The 18,434-nt window shown below is 35.1% G+C and overlaps 2 protein-coding genes across 3 annotated transcripts; both read left to right on the top strand.

Moving 5' to 3' along the window:
• Positions 1 to 1,168: 1,168 nt before the first annotated feature.
• Positions 1,169 to 2,321, top strand: LOC148698809 (uncharacterized). Its single transcript, XM_088688777.1, has 4 exons — positions 1,169 to 1,331; positions 1,417 to 1,522; positions 1,847 to 1,930; positions 2,016 to 2,321. Exons 1-4 carry the CDS (start codon positions 1,315 to 1,317, stop codon positions 2,181 to 2,183), a joined length of 375 nt encoding a protein of 124 aa, XP_088544903.1. The 5' UTR covers positions 1,169 to 1,314; the 3' UTR covers positions 2,184 to 2,321.
• A 3,362-nt stretch (positions 2,322 to 5,683) lies between these two features.
• LOC137747010 (cyclic nucleotide-gated ion channel 1-like) lies at positions 5,684 to 18,338 on the top strand. Of its 2 annotated transcripts, none has more exons than XM_088688761.1 (7): positions 5,684 to 5,925; positions 13,891 to 14,356; positions 15,625 to 15,813; positions 16,597 to 16,904; positions 17,070 to 17,184; positions 17,336 to 17,467; positions 17,565 to 18,338. In XM_088688761.1, exons 1-7 carry the CDS (start codon positions 5,900 to 5,902, stop codon positions 18,042 to 18,044), a joined length of 1,716 nt encoding a protein of 571 aa, XP_088544887.1. In that variant the 5' UTR covers positions 5,684 to 5,899; the 3' UTR covers positions 18,045 to 18,338. The 2 variants fall into 2 exon arrangements, with proteins under 2 accessions (XP_088544887.1, XP_088544890.1); XM_088688764.1 differs by having other exon boundaries at positions 17,351 to 17,467.
• Positions 18,339 to 18,434: the final 96 nt, after the last annotated feature.

Here is an 18,434-nt window from a genome sequence, read left to right on the forward strand (position 1 = left end):
ATTTGTAGAATAATATATGAATAGTGGTGCTGGTATTACAATAACTCTCTTGCTTTTCTAACCACTTGAAGAGCGCCACCATGCAAGCGATAAGTAGGGCTGGGAGAAGAACTGTCTGGAAGATGGTTACGGTATATTATCACGATAAAGATATTCAGGATCAAATAACAAGTTTCTGTTTTTTCATATCTGTCTCGTACTCAAATATACCGATTCATAAATCCTCCCCAAAAGAGTGGTAAGTATCAGCGGGAAAAGAATTTAACAGGTAATAAAATGACATCCCTAACCTTAACAATTACCCTTGCACTCTAGTTTCTAAAGATCAAATGTCGAAATTTTTAGGATTAGTTTGGTATTGTTATTTTTTTTTTAAATGTTTCTGTTGTGAGAATAAACAACTGTAAATAAAGTTGTTGAGAGTTTGGTAAATTTTTTTTGTAAAAGTGTATTTCACAAAAAAAAAAAAAAAAAAAAAAAAAAAAATCAACCAGTGTCTAAGTGTTTGGTAAACTTTTATATAAAACTGTTGTGACTATGCTAAATGACTAAAAAAGATATGGTATTGAATGTAGTATAATAAATGTAGGGGCAAAGGATGTAGTTTTGTAAAATATGCAAATGTGTATTTGCCATTTGAAAATTTCATTAAATGAGGAATGTTCACCTGCATGCTTTAAAAAAAAGACATTTTTTTAAGAAGCATAATAGACTCTGCTTCTGCTTTTCTATATATTTCTATTGCCAATGACAACAATATTTTTAAAAAAGTTTATTTTTTATTTTTTTGTTTTGTTTAACCAAACACATTTGATGTCCCTGTTTTTTAATAAGTTGTTTTTTTTTTAGAAACATCACAACCTCAAACCAGCCCATAGGGTTATAATTGGAAATCCAAAAGAATCACATGCATGGTTACCCCAAGGATTGCATGATGATTGTTTTTGAGTTGCTAATAAACAAATAAAAACATGCACATGCACCATGGTGCGAGTTTGATCTCCATCGAATATCCTCCTACTTACAACTAACTATTTAACCAACTAACATTATCGTTTGTCCAAAAAAAATAAACAAGTCCATTGGACTAAAGCGTCATATATTATTTTTGGTGCTGAAAAAATAGCATATTATTATCATAAGGGGCAGGAGCCCAATAAACTAAAACCCTAGCCCACCAAAACCCTCTTCAGTTTTGCTTTATCCTCTTTCCTTCATCAGAGTATCTGTTTCTGGAAAACCTGCAGAATCAGAAATGGTCAGAAGCATCAAGAACCCCAAGAAAGCCAAAAGAAAGGCCAAGGCCAGCTCCAAATGCCACTACCTTCTCCGTTGGTTATTTAATTATTTTAGTAAAATTAGGGTTTTATCTGTTCCCCAATTGATTCGATTGAATTGAATTGAAATTTTGTTTAGGGCTCAAAGAAAGGGGATGCGTCTTCTTCCTCTTCGGGACCGTCGATGCCGGCGAAGGTATGGCAACCGGGAGTGGACAAGATGGAGGATGGTGAAGAGCTCCAATGTGAGCCTTCAGCTTACAATTCTCTCCATGCCTTCCATATCGGTTGGCCTTGTTTAAGGTTGCTCTGAATTTTATGAATTCTTCTTTTTGGTTTGCATAGAAATTGCAGGAAAAGCATAAAGTTTGAATTTTGGATTGTGGATTTGAATTATTGGAGCATGATTAGCTGAACTTAGTATAACTTAATTGAACTAGTCTTAAACCTGTAGCTTGTGTTAATAAATTATAATTTCTACTTTTCACAAATGCTCGCATTGTACTCGTAGTATTGAATTATGTTTTGAAGTTCCAGTTTTAAACTTAATTTGCGGGTAATGGTTGTAGTTAAGAATTAAAGTTTCAAGCTTTCCTAGGGAGTTAAAGGTTTCCAGTTTACCGCTAAAAGCGAATTTCGTTGCAGGGACTCAGGTGAGCTTTATCTTTTTGTTTGTGTGACTGATTTATTTATCTAATTTCTTTTACCAACTCAATATTGATGGTGAAAGTTCTGCAGGCAGAGAAAGCTGCTTGGAACTCTCTTGGAATATTTAAATTATCTAACATTTCCGGGAAAAAGCGCGAACTAGTGCCAGCCAAAGCCACAGATGATGACTCTAATATGGATAGCGAGGACAGTGATAGTGACGACGATAGCGAGGATGAGGAGTCCGGTGGACAGTGATAGTGACAACGATAGCGAGGATGAGGAGTCCGGTGGATCTGGTGCACCTGTTTTGCAGGCAATATTTTTTTACATCCCACAATTGATTCAGCTCACCTTCATCTTTCTTAGTATTTATCTCATCTGTGTGCCTTTCCATTTTTCTTCTTCTGATGTATAGTTGCGGAAGGTAGCTCATGAAGGATGTGTTAATCGTATACACGCCATGGCACAAAATCCACATATTAGTGATAGAATTTTTACCACCGGCAGTCAAACGACTATGCACTCTCCATGCTCACTATGCACAAAAGCAAAATGATGAAAATACCCACATATAAATTGTAAAAACTCACAGCTCATTGCGTCATTTTTCTGATTTCGGGGAGAGCCATTGATCCCAAACTAGAAACTTGGAGATCAGAGACGAGAATGAGAGGTGCGGACTGACATTTATGCCACCTCCGAACTTCGCTATGGTCGACAATGGTGTGTTTAGGTCCGGCTTCCCTCATTCCCCCAATTTCAGCTTGTTGAAATCCCTAGGCCTCCGTTCCATCATGCAAGTCAAATTTCTGTTGATTAATTTAGATTCAAATTTGGTTTTCGTTTCATTAAATTTGGAAAATTTCAACCAATCATTGTTTTGATTGGGTTAGATATTTGTGCCAGAGGAGTGCGAAGAGTTTTTTAGAGCAAATGGGATTAGGCTTTTCTCGTTTGGGATCGACAGCTCTCAGGTTTTGTTTTCTTTTGGATTTGGGTTGAGCCGTGTGAAAAATTGGAAACTTGGCGTGCGTCGAAAAATTGGAGAAGGATTTGGGTCGCGCCGTTGGGGTTAGTGTTTGTCGAGCTGGGGATTGCAAGAGATGACAAGGAAGGAGAAACTACTAAGTGAGCCTTTGCAATAATCCGATTATATGGAAGGGCAATTTGGTCATTTCATATTTTAGAAAAATTTCATTTCTGTTATATTTGTGTGCATGTCGTGTGTCTATGCAGAGCATATCTCAAAAATCTTATTTTAATCTCTAAATTAAGAAAATAGTCCATTTCTTCACTATTGGTTCCTTTCTCCACGCCCTTCATTTCTTCTTTTGTTTCTTCCTTTTGTTTCTTCTTTTTCATCCAATAATTGCTGCTCAATGCAAAAGTATTTCATCTTTAGTCAAATTATGGCATTCATGCTGCGTCTATGCAAAAGTATTTCTTCTTTTTCATTTCTACATGTGAGGATGATGTTCTTTGACATCATTGCTCCTGGACGGAAAGGTGTTAATACGGTCCTACAGAGGCATTATCGTCACTTGTGGATAGAAATCAACTAAGGCTTCCCTCTTTCCTTCTTTCCCCAACATTACTTTTAAACCAATTCTTGCTGCATCATTTTCTTCTCCTTAACTCACCCACTAATAATTTAGTGATGACAATAAGTGAGAGGAAATGGTGAAACAATTGTAACTCCTTGGGTAGCCTTTATGCCAATAACTCCCTCTTAATCCTCATCTTTAATTCCATTTCCTCTGATATTTGAATAGGTATCAGCTGGTTTGTTCTTGATTGCATCAGTTTTGGCTACTAGTTTTATTGGATTTATTGCTTTCAATGCTTTCCTGTCAATTACAAACTGTTCAGCCTCTTGGGAACCTTTCAGTGTTAAAACGGCCATAACTTCTTCTAGAAAAATGATATTAACAATCCGCGAAATGCTCCAGAAAATAGACATCCGTAGCTTTCCAAGCTATAAGGCTCATTCTCTAATTCATTCTGAGCTGTCCGAAACTTAATTCCAAAGTCAGCTGACGTGCACAGGCAGTTTTGACGAATTTGTTACTTAAAATCCCACTTGTGCTATTTTTCTTTTCTTTGCTTGACAAATCCTACAAAACACAAAAACAAAGTAAATAGCTCAAAGAACTAACTAAGAAAAGACAATTGAATTTGATATAAAATATATATAAATATGAGCTTGTCAGCACCTTAGTCATCATTTCGAAAAATATGTACACATATATCTGATGAAAATGCCATAAGTAATTATGCCAATCAACCAACAAAATCAAAGGCATTATAATTGAAGCCTTTTATAATAAAAAACCAAGAACTAAAGTGGAATAAATGTTTCTATCCAAAGGTGCTTCCTATCACATTAGTTGTTATTAACATCGTCAAATTTGCTTGTTTGTGCTTTATAACAAAGCTAGCTGCTTTATAACAAAGTAGTGTAAGATGTTTTGGAACGTTAATAACAATATTTAAAAAATTTAAACCGTAATTTCTTAAAAGACAACGGACATCTCTACTTATACATTACTCACGTTGGGTGCAAATGGGGTGTGTTGAATTAAACCTGCGAGGATAGGACCAAGAATCTTCAAACCTTCACCCGCGTTGCTTCTCACTGGTTACGACTACATTTTTGAGAGAGAGAGGGAGTATGTGAGTCTAATAGAATTTTTGGGGTTGAATTGGTCAGGAAGACTTTTCATACACATTTCTTTTTTAAAACTCTACTATTTCGCCATCACTACCCCAACAAATTGATCATAACCAGAAAATTCAGTCTTATTTACTTAAGGCAAAAGCAAATCAAATTAATTTAGTTTTCTTCAGTCAAATCTGTCTCTTTTCCTTCTCTTTTCTCATCCCCTTATATCGACCCCATCTTCCTCACACTTTCACTAAGAAACTCACACACAACATTTCCATTCCCTTCTGTTTTCTCATCACAACATTTCCCTTCTCTCATTTCTGTTATATTACTATTTATGTCGTGTATCTGTTCTGAGCATATCCCAAAAATCCTGTTTTAGTTGCAAAATTCAAGAAATAGTCCATTTCTTCATGCATGGTTCCTTTCTCCACGCCCCCACCACCTTTCTTTTCTTCTTTTGTTTCTTCTTCCTTTTATTTCTTCTTTTTCATCCAATAATTGCTGCTCAATTATTATACAAAAGTATTTCATTTTGGTCAAATTATGTAGGCATACATGCTGGGTCTACATCACCTCCCATTTAACGTCCTTTTCTACATGGGAACATGTGAGGATGATGTTCTTTGACATCATTGCTCCTGGACGGAGAGATGTAAATAAGGTCCTACAGAGGACATTCTCGTTACTTATGCGTAAAAGTCTACGGGTCAGCTTTGAAAAATTTCGAATTATTTTTTACTCCACATGGAGCATTGATTGTAGATGCCACTTCCATGAGAATTTCCGTTAAAATATCCCATTTGTTTTTTAATTTGGACAACTATTAATTCCTGTTTAAAAAAAAAATTATTGTTAGAGAGATCAACCTTTTAGACCATATTGCAAATTATATGATGTGTCACAACAAAAAATAAGCACGTTTACTAACATTTAGTAATAATTCAATAATTAATATCCACAACATATGATTTACAAAATATAATTTAAATAAATGATTTTTCTAATATTATTCTGCAGACTATCCCATTTGTCTTTTAGTTGGGAATTTTATTTATTTAAGGAATCTTTCTTTAGAGGAAAGCTGAATTCTGCTCTCTCCCTCGCGGTTCTCTCTCTCTCCCGCTCTCTTCTCTCTGCAACGCAGAGACAAAACCGCATCTGACCAATCGAGCCTCCAAAACCACCACCATCGCAATCTACTCCTCAAACCCAACATAGAAATCAGTCGAGCTCAAAGTTTCCGACTAAACCTCGTTCTAAATTGCTCTAGCAGAGAGGATATAGTATCATTTGAACTTGACTTATGGCCCACTCCACTGTAACCATAAGGTTCGTGTGTTTCTCTTAACTTTAAGATCATTTCTTGTTTTCGTTCTTTTTCTTTTATTATGAGAAATGACATAATTATTATAAGTTGAAAGAAGAATATTGTATAATGAGATGGGACAGGATCAGGGTTACTGTTAGATTAGCGTCAATTAATCCGGACTCCGGAGTCATGGACTCGTATGTCTACTGTCTACACACTCAAACTCATAGGATAAAATTTAAATTTTAGGTTCTAAATTTACTTACTTACTCCAATCCTCAGACCAAAAATGAGTTTTGGATTAAAACTCATTTTTAGGCAATTTAGTCCAGAATTCCCCTAGATTTGTGGGATGGTCCACCATACATGTATATTTATCTTTTTTAATTTGATATTTATAAATTCATTGAATTCAACGATTAAGATTATATATGATCAAATCTAACATTGGAAAAAAGATCTAATGATCCAAATTTAAATTCAACAACAAAAATAATTAAAAAAAATTTCATGTGTTTCATATTCTTTTACCATGTTCCACAAGTTTCTTGGTGTTGATATAATAATTTTTTCATATTTATTAGAATCTAAATATGTCACATCCCGGCCCGGGAGGGACCACTTCCCGGCCCCGCTCCACCACCGTAGCACGATATTGTCCGCTTTGGGCTTACCATTCCCTCACGGTTTTGTTTTTGGGAACTCACGAGCAACTTCCCAGTGGGTCACCCATCATGGGATTGCTCTAGCCCCCTTCTCGCTTAACTTCGGAGTTCCTACAGAACCCGAAGTCAGTGAGCTCCCAAAAGGCCTCGTGCTAGGTAGAGATATGAATATACATTTAAGGATCACTTCCCTGGGCGATGTGGGATGTTACAATCCACCCCCCTTAGGGGCCCAACGTCCTCGTTGGCACACACGCGGTCAGGGTTAGGCTCTGATACCAATTTATCACATCCCGGCCCGAGTGGGACCACTTCCTGGGCCCGCTCCACCACCGTAGCACGATATTGTCCGCTTTGGGCTTACCATTCCCTCATGGTTTTGTTTTTGGGAACTCACGAGCAACTTCCCAGTGGGTCACCCATCATGGGATTGCTTTAGCCCCCTTCTCGCTTAACTTCGAAGTTCCTACGGAACCCGAAGCCAGTGAGCTCCCAAAAGGCCTCGTGCTAGGTAGAGATGTGAATATATATTTAAGGATCACTTCCCTGGGCGATGTGGGATGTTACAAAATATTTTTTGGTTAAAATGTTCATAAAATTAATTAGGATAGTTTACATAATGAGAGCTACTAGACCCACAATATTGTCTTATTTTCCCACCCACGTTATAATCTCACTCACCTTAAAAAGTTTAAAAAATTAAAATGTTATTTCCCCACCGACTATTAATCCCAAAATAACCCTTAATATATACATATATATATATATATGAAATTATAAAATTGTCTCTTAAAAAATATAACAAATAATATGTAAATGAAAATCACTACGGTCTACAAATTCAAATGGAAACGACAGAGGTATCCAAATTCAAAAGAATTCGACAACGACAAATTCAATAATACGATGGACAAATTCAAATGACGTACACACAAATTATTCTTTTACCTTTTCAATGAAAACATAATCTTCTACCTCTTTTATAGAAATGTCACTTCCACCTGTTCAATGAAAAAGTCATCTTCTAAGTCCATTAATATTTTTTTTACTATCTCTTAATGAAAGTAGATGAAAATATAAGTTAGGGCTTAAGGTAGACAAGTCGTCTCCCATGCCCAACCTTTTTTTTTTAATTAAGAAAAATAAGATAATTAATGTCCTCATCAATCTTTTTGCAAATGGACAAATTTGTAATTAAAAAATTCATCAAAAAGTGGGTGAGAAGATAAGATATTAGGATGGAAATAACATTGTAACATCCCACATCGCCCAGGGGAGTGATCCTTAAATGTATATTCACATCCCTACCTAGCACGAGGCCTTTTGGGAGCTCACTGGCTTCGGGTTCCGTAGGAACTCCGAAGTTAAGCGAGAAAGGGGCTAGAGCAATTCCATGATGAGTGACCCACTGGGAAGTTGCTCGTGAGTTCCCAAAAACAAAACCGTGAGGGAATGGTAAGCCCAAAACGGACAATATCGTGCTACGGTGGTGGAGCGGGCTCGGGAAGTGATTCGCCCCGGGTCGAGATGTGATAGTTTGGTATCAGAGCCTAACCCTGGTCGTGGTGTGCCGACGAGGACGTCGGACCCCTAAGGGGGGTGGATTGTAACATCCCACATCCCCCAGGGGAGTGATCCTTAAATGTATATTCCTATCCCTACCTAGCACGAGGCCTTTTAGGAGCTCTCTGGCTTCGGGTTCCGTAGGAACTCCGAAGTTAAGCGAGAAGGGGGCTAGAGCAATCCCATGATGGGTGACCCACTGGGAAGTTGCTCGTGAGTTCCCAAAAACAAAACGGTGAGGGAATGGTAAGCCCAAAGCGGATAATATCGTGCTACGGTGGTGGAGCGGGTCCGGGAAGCGACCTGCCCCGGGCCGGCGGGCCGGGATGTGACAAATTTAGTATCAGAGCCTAACCCTGGTCGTGGTGTACCAACGAGGACGTCGGACCCCTAAGGGGGTGTAGATTGTAACATCCCACATCGCCCAGGGGAGTGATCCTTAAATGTATATTCCCATCCCTACCTAACACGAGGCCTTTTGGGAGCTCACTGGCTTCGGGTTCCGTAGGAACTCCGAAGTTAAGCGAGAAGGGGGCTAGAGCAATCCCATGATGGGTGACCCACTGGGAAGTTGCCCGTGAGTTCCCAAAAACAAAACCGTGAGGGAATGGTATGCCCAAAGCAGACAATATCGTGCTACGGTGGTGGAGCAGGCCCGGGAAGTGATCCGTCCCAGACCGGGATGTGACAAACATCACTCTACATAATTTTTAAAAGTTAATTTAAAAAAAATTATCGTAAATTCTTTCTTTAATAATTTTGGGTTAAAAATTTGACCCAAAAAGTTTAGAGAAAAACTTTTTCTAGTTAAAACCTAAATTATTGGAGATGGTGTATTTGAAAGTCCTATTTAATTGGGTTGGTGTATACTAAAATTACTATTCAACCACACCGGAAATGCCATATATCGCTGCAGTCTTGTTATTCATATGTTTGGCATGTATATGATCTGATTCCTGGAGGAGTTTGCCAAAAGTTCGGACTAAGGACTCCATAACTGTTGATGGGGAGTTAGGGAAATCTGAACCATTGATCAATCCTCAAATAATTCATCTTTGCGTTGATAGGCCTTGGGCGATTTTATGTGGTTATCAAACTATAAGAAACTTACTTCTGCATAATCATAATAACTATTTGAAACAAAAACATAAAAGAAACTAAAGAATGAATGGTTGAATGTAAAACTGTCTCTCATTATTTGTAGTAGAGAGATTTTGTTTATACAAATCTCATTTGATATGGAAGATTGAATTAAAACGAATAAAGAATAATTTTGCATTTGAGAGGATTAGAAAAGAATTAGACATGAATAAAACGTCTTCTTCTTAATCCTCTTACTTTGAGGAGGATTTGAATGAATAAATTTTGTTATTACATAATTCATCTCCTAACGCCAATTTGGTCACAATGATTTCATTTATTTTTTCAACATGCTTTAAAAAAATGACTTTTAAATTCCAATTAAATCCTCTATATCCAACCAGGGCTAGTACAACTCTAATAGAGCTTATAACTAAAAAAATCTAAATAAGTAGAAGAAATGACTCGAGTCAGTTTGACTTGAACGACTCATAATCCTTCTTTTACTTGTGATAGGATTTTTACCATTTGTAAAAATAGAGTTAAAAAAACACTTAAAAAAATGCTTGCAAGAGAACAAAATAATTGTAATACAAATAGCTCAAGTAAAGTTGTTCTTCACATGGATTGATATGAATAATTTGTATTTAAAACCAATTCTTAATTAACTATTAAATACAAAATATATAAAGTTGAGATCATGATTTAAAATAAAAAATTGCAATTAAAACTAACTAAATCTGCATATCACGCGAAGCAAAAATAACACATGGTTTAGAAAATCAAGCATAAAAGGCACTAGGTTTAGCCGTCACAATTAACAATCTTATACAGTTTTATCAATTACTTATGAGTTAACACAATGTACTTTGAAGGTTAGGTTTTCCTAATGCATATTCTATTTGTGCCATTCAAGTTAGAACGTATATCTAATATGCAATCCGTTTGTGTCATTCAAATCAAATCTAAATGTGCACTCATTAAACTTTATGAAAACCTTTTCAAAAACCATGCAACTCTTAAGTTGTGGCATTCACCTTAAGTAAAATTACAATTATCAATCACAATAAGTATTAATCCCTTTCAATGTGACATTCCAGTATAAATTGTATTAAATTATTTTTCTAAACTTTTAATGGTGATCATGCATCAAGATATATATAGATAGTTTAAACATAATGATTAATAATTCAAAACTAGTATGCATAACATCATAAGTAAATTGAAAAGAAACTACATATTCATATTAAGGCTGGTGTTCCCATCCTAGGAAAAGAGAACTAGTTACATATAATCATAATTGAAAAGCAAAATATTATTAAGAGGAAATGATAGAAAACGCCCTTAGCACAAATCGTCAAACGCTCCTAACCGAGTTTTTCAAAGCCAAAAATGTTCTCCCCCTCAAGAGTTCCAAAATCAACATATAAATAGACTAAGAAATCTGAATCCAACCTAAAATATGTCTCTCAACAAATCTGGAAACCCAATTAGAATAACAAAAATAATATTCTTACCATTTGTTTGTGTCATCCCTCTAATAGAGATGAAACTCACATATGTTGGTGAGCCTTACCTCTATTAGAGAGATAGTACAAGTAGATAACAAGCATAGCTTTCTTCTTAGAATAATAAACTAGGAAACACAATCTTATTCTAACTTGGACAATCTTGAAAGCCAAAGATTCTCCACATTTGTGATGAAATCCGCACCAAATCAAGGCGTTTGAAATACTAGGGTGTTCCCAACAACTTTGTAGAAGGAAATTTCCCTAAACTCACCATCTTGATCGACTTATAGCCAATTAAGCCCAAAACGTCAAATTAGCAGTACTGCGCAGTCATACTTCTTTTATTTGCCACTATCAAACGACATAGAAAAAAATGAGAAATTTTGTCACGATTAACTTGAAAGACTCACAAATCCACTTCAATTGGAATTACTCCAGAATTCCTTCGTTTGGTCAGTTTTTTTCCAAAGTAGATTCATAAGTCTTGCAAACAAAATATATAACAAAACATCAAAATTCTCTCAAATAACCAATGAATTATAACTAAGATTACGGTAAAAATATAGATAAATCTCAACTCAACAGATACCCGAAACTTAGCTTTTTTGCTTGTCATCAAGCAAAACTAGAACTCAAAAATTAAAACAACAACTAACAGACTAAAATTCGACTTAGACAGATTTTCACTTCAAAACGTTAAAAATTAAAACATCTTTTCAAAATTTCCAATTAATCCCACCATAGAGTCTAAGCCCTTTATAATCAATTAGAAAAGAATTTATGAACTTTCTTTGGTATAAAGTGAACTAACACAGTTAAAGAGACTTGACTAAGTTCTTGACCTCTCGTCTCTTCTTTATTCAATACTTCACATATACTTAATATTACATTTATTTTTTTATTTTTTTCTCTTATTTATTTTTTTTTTCTTAATTTTAACAGCAATGATCATGCAATCGGAACCATTAAGCTTTCTATCCAACCCATGTACCGAGCGTTAGGTCAATGACTCCCAAACCACAAGACTTTTGGGCACTATGGGGAGAAACACCACTAAGGATTTATTAACCCGTGCTGAAAAGGCTATGAAACCGACTAACCACCCTACCCCATGCCAAAACCTCATCGTTTGACGTGAAACTCTATGCTGATTAGGCAGGAGGCCCGGTTACTAGGCAAAGTGTCGGGTGAAACAATTATTACTTGTGACAAAATTTAGAATTTACTTTATTTAGGAACAAAATTAATTAGACGAACAAATAAGTATATAGATTCCAATCTCACTCCTCACAAATCATGTTGGTGTGAATGTGCAAATTTCAAAGTACAGTTCATGAATTAATGCCTAAGGAAAATAAATAGAAAATATCAAACAAAATTCCTCTATTTGATCAGTTTTTTTTCAAAGTAGTCCCACAAACAAAATATAGAACAAAGTATAAAAAGTTTCTCAAAGTAGACAATAAACTATAACTAAAATTAGAGTAAAAATATAGATACATATCGACTCATCAACTTGGAAAACAACTCAAGCCAACTGGTGAACGCATTTTTGGGGCAGTTCCTCATTCTAGAAAATTCTGAAGAAAAAAAAATGGAATTTAAACCATTACAGGCGTATATCGCATTTGGTCTGCTATTGCCTGCCCCTTGCCTTTCTCATTTAAGGCATTTTGGTGATGTACACAATATCGAACTCTAAGAGTGACATATATTTTTCACCTTGTTGTACGGCCAGCGAAGGCTAGCTTTTCAAAGAGATACTTCAGATGGCCCATCCTTTTAGCATAGTTGTATACTTCAACATGTAGTGGCGTAGGCGTTGCAAGGCCCATGTTAGAGCAGAACAATTCTTTTCTAGAATCGTATACCTTGTCTTATAAAATTTTGAAAAAATTATATGGAAATTAAACCATTATAGGCGTATATCGCATGCGCGTAGAAGTTGAGAAAATCTTTGTCCTCGTATTGTAACTCAATTTTGATAAGATTTCATCTTAAGTGGGTTTGTTGTGCAAATCCCTTTTTTTTATTTTTTATTTTTTATTTTTTATTTTTTATTTTTAACTTTAAAAATTACTATTATTAAGATGAGGGAGAGAGTGTGATAAAAACTGAAAATAGAGAAAATGATGTAATTAATAAGTCATTTCAGTGAATAAAGTTGTGGTCTTGTAGGGTTTTGAAAAGTTTGTCATGTACTTGTAAGTTATGCACCCTATAAGTTATTTACTTGCAAGGGATATGATTGAGAATTCCAAACCTATCAGTTTCTTTCGCTAGGCATTGACTCTCAATAGGTCGCCCCACATTTACATAGCCTTAAGGAAAGGGATTTCTATTTTTTTTAAATAAAAATGAGTTGTGGGACTCACGTAAACTAAATCGAACTTCAATGATTTGGAATTGTCTATTTATTAAGTCTCTATTCACAGACAATTCCTGTGAAAAAATCAACTCAATCGGAAATTATTTGCCAATTTAATTGTTACGATGGATTTTCAATGTTTCTTAAAACATATTGTTCGTCTATTCTTTGAGCTCAATTGGATACTTCAAGCATTTCTGATTTGGCTGATAATTTGTAAGGATGATCTATGAGATACAACTTAAAAAACAGATGGTTTAGATTGTTAAAATTTGATGTGGTGTCGGCCCCACAATTAATGCTCATTTTTTTGGAAAATGTAAGAATCCCTTTCCTTAAAAAGCTCTACTCATATATATATATACACACACACACACACACACACATACAGGGGTGGATCCATGACACTTCTTTTTTACACAATTTTTGACACACGTAATGTATTTTAACGATCCGAATGTCTATCTTTTAGAGTATCATTCATAGATCATCCTTACAAGAAATTAGACAACTCTAATTAAGAATTCATTTCTAGTGAAGAAATTGATTAATATGGTTCTACAAAGAAACCCAAAAACCCTTTATCTATGATTCATATGGTGTTAGATTTAGGTGATTTTTCGTAGACATGATTTTTTAAAGAAGACCTAAAAATATACAGTTTGGATCATTAAAATATATTACAAAGTGAAGACCTACAAAAACGTGTGTCAAAATTATGTAAGAATAGTGTTAGGTATATATAATTTTTTTCATGGGGAAAATTGTTGAATAATATGTTTATTGTGTCTTGTACAGTGATCTAGGTCATTCGAATGCTTTACAGAAGGGGGAAGACGGAGGACACAAAAGTACAACTACTGCAGAATCGCCAACAATTGAGCCACAACGTCATCAACCAAAAATATTCTTTCCAACTTGGGATATTATCTTTATAGTATCATCCGCATTTTCTCTCTTCGTTGATCCCTTGGTCTGCTATGTTCCGGTCATCGTCGAGAAAGACACTTGCTACTTTTGGGACCAACCATTGATGTGGACATTTTTTGCTTTACGATCAATCGGGGATCTCTTTTATTATATGGACATCGTTGTTTTTCTGAAGAGATTTTGCACCAAACTTAGTGCCAAGTCTTCTGCAGGGGCCTCCTCCACAAAAACTAATGACGATCGTCTGTCAACACTTCGTAATTTCATCCACAAGAAACCAATTAGGTTCTTAGCCATTCTACTTCGCATTTGGGTTGCTCTTCCCTTTCTACAGGTAAGACCTTAAGAGAAGGTGATCTCTTGCAGGTGATTAAATTTCACATTTAATTGCATATGCATGATACCTAGGTTTTATTTGGGAAAAATTAGTCTCTGGTTCCTAGACTCCTAGTTACTAATATTCTTTGAATGGAGAAATTTTTCTTTGTGCCCCTAACACAAGTGATACACCACATGTTATTATTCAAGTGGTGGGAAATTTTATGTGTACCACCCCATGTTACGATCACATTAAAAAATCTCTCTGTTGAACGAGACCATATTAGTTTATAAATTTTAATCAAAGTCCCTATCATTAATGTATTAATGAATTAATGAATTTACATGTCAATTACATAATTTTTTAAAATAAAAATTAGTAATTTACATGTCACTTACATAATTCGCCCGAATTTCGGGCCCAAAACTGACATGCCAAATGATAGTTGGGTTAATTTGAAAGCCTAAAAAGTTCAAAACATCCACTTTCGCGATTTGGCAGCAACAAATAATCTATTAACCCTTAAATTACCAATTTTTGAATCATTTTTCTTCAACTAATATCGCTTCCTCGCTTTAACTTTATTGCATATAAAATAACGCATTTATTGTCCTACACAAGACAATGCTTATCTTATTATAAACAATGATGCTATATACTTGATCACTCAAATATGAGTAGGAACTTTTACTCAAAATTGTTCGTTGTCAATTTATAGAACTTCGTGTTTATGATCAGAACCGTTCATACTATGAATCACACTGTAAAGATCATATTTGCAAAAAATAAATTAAAATTAAGGTCGTTTAGTCATCATATTGTTTAAAAACAAATGAACGGTATTTGTAAAAGCATTACAAAACGTCTATGTATATGCTACAATAGAATGACTAAACGACCTTAATTTTAATTTATTTTTTGCAAATATGATCTTTACAGTGTGATTCATAGTATGAACGGTTCTGATCATAAGCACAAAGCTCTGTGATTAAAACACTAAGAATTTTGAGTAGGAATTTCTACTCATCTTTAAGTAGTCAAGTATTGTTCTATATTTTATACGTACATTCCTATTAAATTTGTCATTTTGCTACCTATTCATGGTAGCAAGGGAAGGGTTGCCCTATGGATCTACGACGAGACTCAACCTCCTCATGCAATTAATTATTTTGATACCTTGCTAAAATTTTGACTCACATTAGATAGATTATTGAGTAAAGTAATGATTTAACAACATTGGTTAGCGGATAACCCAATTTAACTGTTTGTTGAAATGTCCCCAGGCAATATTGGTCATTGGAAATTATACAAACTTTGACGGTTCAATGGTTGTTTCACTAATTCCATTCCAATATATACTGAGGGCTTATAACCTCTACAAATTGCTTGATCGGCGTGCTAACGTAGAGACTGCAACAAGAAGGTTCCTTAAAGCTATATTTGATTTCCTTCCGTTCATCATTGCTTCTCATGTAAGTTCAAATCTTCATTATTTCCGGTATTTGGGGAGAAAAATATAAATTTTGTCATAATCTTATTATCGAGATATATGAGTGTAAATATGACAAACTTGTTAAAACTAGCATGGTCCACCACCAACATATTTACTAATATTGTTCTTCACGTAATCACACATGCCACTAGGTGCGGGGTTTTTTCACTAAAACTGTATGTGCTAGTAACATTGAACCTTCCACGTATAAACTGTAAATTATCTTTTTAAGTCTTCGATGTGAGACTCTATCTCCAACAATAGGTATAGCAATGCTCATGCCTTAACCGGTTAGTAACCAACAACATCATCTCATAATCTGAACCAATATTTTTTAGCATCAACATCCAAAGAATGAAAACTTTCACAATAACAATACAATAACAATGCAAATAGTGAAATGACGTCCAATTTGGATAACTCTTGCAAGCTTGATCTTTGGATTGACCTAAATTATGAGCCGGCTAGATAATGAGATGACGTTGGGTAGCGGGCTTAAATATATTGTTAGTATTGTATTAACATATTAATTGGTTAGTTCTTGAGCACTCCTAATATTAGGTAGAATTTTTCATATGGTTTTGAATAAACATTGGGAAAACATTTGAGAATACTGAATAGGAGTAAGAGCATGTTTACTTCTTTAAAGGCCATCTTATTTGAGGGGTGTGGTGCTTTTCATTTCGTTATCTTTTATTTTTTATTTTTTCAATACGTTTCAAAAACATTGATTATTAACTATATCGTCGTGTTTGTTATTCAGCTTTACGGATCCATGTGGTACTTTTTTGCTGTGGAAACAGAGGTAATATGTTGGATGGATTATATCTGTAAACATGAACAAAAATGTGATTTTATCATCTACAATTTCTACTGTGGTTATTATAGCAATGAGCTGATCAATATCCCACGTCTAAAACTATCATGCCCCGTAGAACTTCCAAAAAATATGACATCGTTCCCTCACGATTATGGTATATTTCTGTCTGCTCTCCAATCTAATGTGTCAAGGTCAAGATATCTTCCAAGAAAGATCTTGCACTGTTTTTGGTGGGGCCTGCGAAATCTGAGGTTTGTATTTATATCACTTTTCATGTTTGATTACCGAGAAATATTTATGTTGTAAACTCATAATTTATCGTCCTTGTAGTTAAATTCCATAAAAAATCTATGTCAGTTTATTAAAAGAATGTAATCAATAATAATAAATTGCTTTCCATTTCAATTTTTTTGCAGTTCTTTTGGCTCAAACCTTCAGACCAGTTTCGAGACGGAACAAATCATCTTTTCTGTTGTGATCTGTATAAGTGGCTTGATACTATTTTTAGTATATCTCAATTCGAGGGTGCAGGTTGGTGCGGTGATCAGTACTCTTTTAAGCAAACGTTTTGTCACTAATTATTTAATTAAGCTTAAAGCTCCTCCATGCAATTTTTTTTGTGTATTCATGCATGTACGTTTATTTCTAGATTTAATGAACTCCTCATGAAAGCGCTTTATAGTTACTAATCACGCAGGAGTTCCAAAAAGTAGCCAAGCAGCGCAGATTGAGACAAAAGATTAAAACAAAATATAAAGTCTTAATAGATCAAATATTTATCATGCGCCATCTCCAAATGGATTCACTAAGAAAAGTACGTATCAAATTTTAATTTTTTTAATGTAACAGTCCCTAAAGATAATATTTGTCTTGCGTAATTAATTGTTATCTAATCAAACATTTGTACGTAGGTTCCAATTCTTGGAAGTATAGATGAAAAAGTGTTGAAAGCAATATCTAAGCATCTAAAGCCGGTGATTTATGCTGAGGATGAGTATATTATTCGAGAGGGTGAACCGTTGCGGAAGATCCTATTCATCCGGCAAGGCACTGCTTTGACCTACACAACTAGTAAAAGTGGAACTAGTGTTTGCAAATGCCTTGAGAATAATGATTTGTATGGAGAAGAACTTGTAGTTTGGGCATTCAAATCTGCCTCATTTTCTGAGTTGCCTATCTGCGCTACAACCCTTGTGTCCCAATCAAAAGTTAATGCATTTTCAATCACGGCAAATCACTTGAAGTCTGTAGTCGCTAAGTTTTGGTGGCACTTGAGAAGTGAGCTTCCTCACTCACAGGTGGAGTATTTTGCAACTTCTTCCATACAAGCAGCTTGGCGCCGCCACCACGCAAAAAAGCTAAGAGATCAACTGGCTGGGACAAATAATTAGTAGATTAGTAAGAGTAAATTGGAGCATCGCTTTGGTGTGTGTGTTTTGAGTTGGTATTGCTTTGGTTCCTCTTCATGTTGCTTTACTCTCTTTTGGCCTTGGTTTCCCTTCAATTCCGTGGTGTGTCCTGCGTTTTGGTTTTGTGGTATGATAAGTGTGCAGTCAATGACATTCATGAGAACGATATTATGTACGAATTAAAAGCTCAAATTATTGATGGTCTTATTCAAATTGAACATGGAGTGGTGGAACTGGTGTTTTAACACCTTATGTCCATTAATATTTGAAGCATAATGTGAATAGTGGTGCTGGTATTAATGCTGTAGTTGATCACCACAAAGAAATAAATCAAATTCTTATGTTGTAGCATAAGGCTTTAGGGTTTATATA

This window comes from Pyrus communis, chromosome 2 (genome assembly GCF_041283825.1).
Source record: "Pyrus communis isolate YQ-2024b chromosome 2, ASM4128382v1, whole genome shotgun sequence".
Taxonomy (NCBI): Eukaryota; Viridiplantae; Streptophyta; class Magnoliopsida; order Rosales; family Rosaceae; genus Pyrus; species Pyrus communis.